The sequence below is a fragment of the Eptesicus fuscus genome, chromosome 10, assembly GCF_027574615.1.
Source record: "Eptesicus fuscus isolate TK198812 chromosome 10, DD_ASM_mEF_20220401, whole genome shotgun sequence".
NCBI classification, from domain to species: Eukaryota; Metazoa; Chordata; class Mammalia; order Chiroptera; family Vespertilionidae; genus Eptesicus; species Eptesicus fuscus.
The window spans coordinates 97,281,842-97,287,841 of record NC_072482.1 but is presented as its reverse complement, the minus strand read 5'-3'; the positions used below and the strand labels follow the sequence as shown (position 1 = coordinate 97,287,841).

Below are 6,000 nucleotides of genomic sequence, written 5' to 3'. Positions count from 1 at the left end.
TTAAAGTTTTGTCGGGCACAGAACATTATGCCAAAGTGTGTACATGTGTGTTTTAAGACAAGGACACATACTGACACCCCGAAGCCGGGAAAAGGAACCCCGCAGGATTAATGGGGCAGAACCGAGACCCCAGAAGCGAGAACGAGCGGCAGGCGCAGCGGAGCGGCCGCCCCACCCACCCCGGGCGGCGCTCATTAGGTATGCGCCACGGAGGGCGCTGATTGGCGGGGGTGGCGGTGGGCGGGGCGGTGGGCGGGGCGGGCCGCGGGAGTGAGTACTACGGACGAGGAAGGAGGAGGGGAGGAGTGAGCGCCCGGGCGTGGAGCGGCGGGCGCTGATTGGCGGCAGCGGAGGAGAACAAGGAGTGGGTGTGGCCGGGCGTGGCGGCGGGCGCTGATTGGCCGTAGTAGCCGCGAGCGGGGCGGGGTGGGCGGGGTTGCTCGGGGCCGGTCTCTGCGGGGTCGGGAAAGAGGCGGGAGCGCCTGGGGCGGCGGGCGTTGATTGGCGAAGGTGGAGCCGCCCGGTCCTCGCCCCGCGGCGGCAGCTGGAGGGGCCGGGAGAGGAGGAGGAGGGGCTGCTGGCACCCGGGCCGCGGTGGCCGCCCGGCCTGCCCTTTGTGCCCGCAGCCCGTGCCCCGCGCGGATGGCCGCCCCGCCGGGCTCCCCGGCCACGCGCGCCCGCCCGCGGACCTGACCTCCGCGCCGGGGATGCGCGCCCTCGGCCCCGCGGCTCCTCCCGGCTGGGCGCGGGCGATGGAGCTGAGCATGAGGAAGTTCACGGTGCGCCGGTTCTTCTCCGTGTACCTGCGCAGGAAGTCGCGCTCCAAGAGCTCCAGCCTCAGTCGGCTCGAGGTAACGCGCCCCCGCGCGCGCAGGGTCCAGGTCCGCGCCGCGCCCCGCGCCCCGCAGATGCCGCGGTCCAGGCCACCCCGAGCCCTGCCCATTGTCACATGCACGGTGCCCGCGGCCGCCTGCCAGCCCCGAGCTGAAGTTGTGGGGGAGCCGGTCCGCTTTCCCGGGATCGAGCCAAGGTTATTGCTGGGACTCGGCGGTAAGGGGACCGGCCGCGGTCCTCGGGGATGAATTTCCCACTCATTTGGTTCCGCGGTCTGGGCAGGATTCGGGCGGTCGCCTCGGTGCTCCGGGGGAGGAGGGCTGGCCGGTCCCTCTGGGGCGCCCCTCGGAAGTCCCGAGTGCAGGACCTCCCGGCCCGGCCCGGCCCCGCCCTGCGCTGTGCTGGTGGGTGTGTGACCCCGCCCAGAGCCGCACCGAGTGCCCCGCGCGGGGCACATGGTTCGCGGGGTGAGTCAGGGGAGAAGGGACCAGAAGGGATGGATCCACAGCAGCACCAGCGCGCTGGCCGGTCTGCAGGGCTGATGCAATCGCCTGCAGGTCGGGGCTGAGACCGGTTCCGCCGGACCCAGGACCCTGGACCCTGGAGAGCCGGCCCTGGCCCGGTCCCTGCTCCGATGTGTCTTTTATTTCAGCCACCCAGTCTTCCTCTGCACCCCGGGGCCACACCACACTGCTGACTCTATAGGTGACGGGATGGTGACATGCGTTCAAGTGGGAAGAGCGAGGCGATGGAGGGGTGCGGGCAGGGCGATGGAGGGGTGCGGGCAGGGCGATGGAGGGGTGCGGGCAGGGCGATGGAGGGGTGCGGGCAGGGCGATGGAGGGGTGTGGGCAGGGCGTCGCTCCCCGTGGAGGTTTCCTTCGAGGTGTCCTGTCCCGGCCACAGGCAGGGCCGGCCCCTGCGGAGGTCTGGGCTTGTCTGTTTCTCGTGAAGTCAAGTCCGTGGGCACCAAGTCCCATTCTTCATCTCGGTTTCTTTGTTCAGGCTGCCTCGGTGTGAGACAGCAGGCTCTGGGACAATGGGACCTTTGGGCAGGGCTCAGGGTGGACCGGACAGCAGCTGGGGAGGCCTTGTCTCAGACGTTCCTGTCCCGGCCTCGCTGAGTCCCAACGTAAAGCGTCGGAAAGGGTCTTCGCGGCTGGTTTCCGACGGTAAAACGTCTTTTCACACAAATGCAACTTATTAGTCAAATCGTGGGCCGGCTCGCCGAGGCTGGCGGGCAGATCTGGCAGCAGGTCACGGGATGAGTCCTTTCCTGGGTCTCAGGCGCGTTACAGCGAGAGTTGACACAGAACCTCGGAGCAGCGCTTACCTTAGACCTGATACGCTCTGACTCACCACGACCAGCTTGGGGTGCAGCTGCCGTCTCCGTTCATTCACCGTCCTTCCCGAGGGGAGGCACAAGGGTAAGCGGCTCCCGGGGGCTCAGGGAGACACGGGGGACCCCGGAGGGTCAGCAATCCCACAGCAGGTGCACTCGCCTTGGAGTTAGGGCTCCGCAGAGAACTGGGCTGTGTGAGTGCCGCCAAAAAGATAATGGAGCCACGGGTGGGAGGGTCTATAAGTGACATCTCGTCTGTGTGAAAATGACATTCCTGAAAACCACTGATAAACGTCAGGTCTGACCATCTAGAGAGAAATGTGGTCCATCAGCACGTAATCAATGAGCATTCATCCGACCCAGAGCTGGAGAGAAGTGCCACTAATAACTAATAACCAATAACCAATAACTAATGAAGCTGACCAGCACTGACACGGCTCTCCGCTCCCTGCATGTGCCTCTGCAGGGGTGCTTCGGAAACCGTAGGTAGCTGTCTTACGTCACATTCTACTGCTGGGGGCAGAAGCCTGCCAGCCTGGGGGCCTTGTGGAAAGCTTACCAGATAATGCATTCTGCACGTGTTTGCCCACGACCTGCCACGGGGTCAGCCCTTTTCTGGGCATCGTAGCTCGAGATCCAGGACCCAGATCCTGGCCGCAGGGTGCCTCCCCTCTGGGGGACCTAGCCCTGGGCGTTGGTCCATATTCCTGCCCAGCTCCTTCCTGTCGTCTCCCAGGGACGCCTGCCTCTGGCTGTTTACTCGCAGCAGGTTATACGCTGGCATCACTCACCAGGAAGGTGGAGTTTAGGAGGGGAGGGCTGTCCCAACTTGAGGTTGAATACAACACTTTTAACAAATGCATATTTCCTGTGTTTGGACTAATGAAAAAGGTAACACATTATGCAAAAAAAAAAAAAAAATGTTTGTTGTTTCTTTGAAATTTATATTTTTAAATATACGTGGAGCCCAGCCGGTGTGGCTCAGTGATTGAGCATCAACCTATGAACCAGGAAGTCATGGTTCAATTCCTGGTCAGGGCACATGCCCGGGTTTTGGGCTCGATCCCCAGTGTGGGGTGTGCAGGAGGCAACGGATCAATGGTTCTCTCTCATCATTGATCTTTCTCTCTCTCTCTCTGTCTCTCTTTCTCTCTGAAATCAATCTATATATATAGAAGCCTAAGCGACTGTTCGACCAGTAGCTATGACGTGCACTGACCACTAGGGGGGCAGGTGCTCAATGCACAGGCATGGAAACATGGAACAGACTGATGAATCTCAGAGGGAAAAGGGGATGGGGGAGGGCGAAAGAGATTAGCCGAAGATCTTATATGCACACTAGAGGCCCAGTGCACGGATTCGTGCACCAGTGGGGTCCCTCGGCCTGGCCTGAGGGGATCGGGCTGAAACCGGCAGTCCGACATCCCCTGAGGGGTCCCGGATTGCAAGAGGGCGCTAGGTCTCTAATATATATATATAATTTAAAATTTTTGTTTTTTGAAATTCAAAATCTAGTGACCAAAACGGGAAAGTGACAGTCGTTACTTTACGTTTAAGACAACATCGTCCTTATCTAAAAGGCAGCCGGGGAGACAGTGTTTCATGCTCGCTTTTAGATTTCACTTCACCTCTAGGGCCCAACATGGGGCAAACTCGACCAGCAGAGAAGGCAGGCCGCTTCACCAGACCGGGAGCAGCTGGTGAGCCGCAGGCTAAACCGTTCGGTAGCCTGGTGCCGACGGAGGTGGCCCCGCGGCTGACCCTGGCAGGAGCGGCTCCGGGCTTCCCCGGGGGAGATGGATGCCTTGCATCACCTCCTCTGCCCACGCGCGGGGAAGGTGTCTGCCAGGCCCTCACCCCCAAGAAAGCTCCGATTTCCGGGCGCCGACCACGCTGCCCGAGAACCCCAGCCCCCGCTCAGGCATCAGCCGCTTTATATGTGAGAAGACGGGGCCCAGGGAGCAAGATGGCTGCACATGCCCTGCTCCTAAATGCCTTCGAGGGAGCCCCTGGCCTAGGAGCTGTCTGTGACTGACTGCGGCCGTCCCGGCGGCGGTGGTGGCCTCACCACGTACGAGACGAGGCCGGCAGGACGGCTGTTTCAGTTTTCAAAGGGAACCGCTCTCGGGGTGCGTTGGCACGTGTTCCACACCTAGCCACCCCGAGAGCCTTTTCTGGGCGTGAGCGTCCGGGTGCGTGGGCTCTGCTCCAGATGCCCTTGAGCTGCACTCTCGCGTCTGCCTCTCACGGGCAGGGTTTCCGACCGCTCTAAGCCTCGCTTTTCTTCCTGTGACATGGGGTGGCCCTAGACCTCCCTCGGGGTGAAGATGCTGTGGAAGCACCTGGCGCGGGGCTGGGACAGGCGGAAGCGCTGGGCCGCACTGTCAGCTGCGGACGCGGCCCCGCTTCCTGCCCTCGCGCCACCGGGAGGCCCTGCCCTGCCCGGTGCGTGGCCAGAGCCAGGAAAGCCCAGCGCCGGTGTCCCCATGTGGCCGAGCTCCGGGGCTTCCGTGTCCCCGAGAGCCACCAACAGCAGGACGGGAGGGGCGGCAGGGGCTGGCGGGAAGCTTTGTGGTTCAGAAGGAAAGAAAAGGACGGGAGTTACTCGGGTCAGCTTTTCCTACCAGCTTCCTAAAGGCATCAGCACTGGGTTCACTTCTGGAACGGCTGCGGAGGGCGGGGCCACCCAGGCCGGGGCTTGGCCCTTTGACCTGAATTTGACATTTGACTGAAGGACAGTTGGGGTGAGTGAGAAGGACAAAGCGCGAGATCTGTAACTGGGATGCGACGCGGTAACCGGTGCCGGGAGAAGGTTTACTGTCGGCCCGGTTCTCACACACTCGGGTCGGCACCCGCCTGTGAACCGTGTGCCTGGCGCTGAGTAGCGGGGAGAGGGCTGGCCTCTGGCCTCGGTGAGCGGAGCATCTACGAGAGAAGAAACATCAGTGCAGATGGAGAGAAGGCGCGTTACAGAGTCGCGTGGGCCGCTCAGGACACGCATGTCTCTGGGGAAAGCGCTGCTTTGAAATGTGGGGAGACTGGGACGGGTTTGTCTGTACGACGCGGCGGCCAGGGCTGAGACCCTCCCCAGCTTTCCCCCGCGGCCCCGTGCTCGTCGCATAAGCGAAGTGGCCGGGCCCTGGCGGCTAAGAGCCAGGCTCTGCGTGTATCTGACGGAGCTGGGGAGGCTGGGCTGCCCCCGCCCCCAGCGTTCCGTGTTTGCTGATGTAAAAGCTAAGAAATCAAACGCCAGTGGGAACTATCAGCGACTTGTTAGCTGCAGCGTGACTTCAGCAAGCGGGTCAGACACAGCACGTTCAGTACAAAACTCGCTCAGCGTCGGGTTCGCAGCTGTCAGAGCCTCCACGCGGGCGAGCGGCCAGCAGACGTCCCGTGCAGCTGCGTTAGCCGCGAGGCCGCACACCGGGCGCCCGAGGAGAAGGTGCGGGGCCCACGGGCTGCGAGGTCCCCCCGCAGGAGCCGATGTTTGGAACCACGGGATGTGCATGGACAAGGACTGTCCCCCACACTCCACCCAGCACCCCTGAGCCCTCTCCTCCGCCTCTGTGGGGCCTGCACACCCCGGTTAGCAAGAGTCCTGCCGAGTGGGTTTAGAGAGAAGAAACATCAGTGCAGATGGAGAGAAGGCGCGTTACAGAGTCGCGTGGGCCGCTGAGGACACGCGTGTCTCTGAGGAAAGCGCCGCTTTGAAATGTGGGGAGACTGGGACGGGTTCGTCTGTACGATGCGGCGGCCAGGGCTGAGACCCTCCCCAGCTTTCCCCCGCGGCCCCGTGCTCCATACGTGATCGCCCTCAATTTCTGA

General features: G+C 62.6%; 1 protein-coding gene across 1 annotated transcript in view; it reads left to right on the top strand.

Annotated features, from left to right (window-relative positions):
* Nucleotides 1–695: 695 nt before the first annotated feature.
* RPS6KA2 (ribosomal protein S6 kinase A2) overlaps nt 696–6,000 on the top strand; it is a 49,956-nt gene continuing 44,651 nt past the window's right edge. The window contains exon 1 of the mRNA XM_054722480.1: nt 696–851. Coding sequence (XP_054578455.1) covers nt 708–851 — 144 coding nt within the window. The 5' untranslated portion in view covers nt 696–707. The remainder of the gene's footprint in view (nt 852–6,000) is intronic.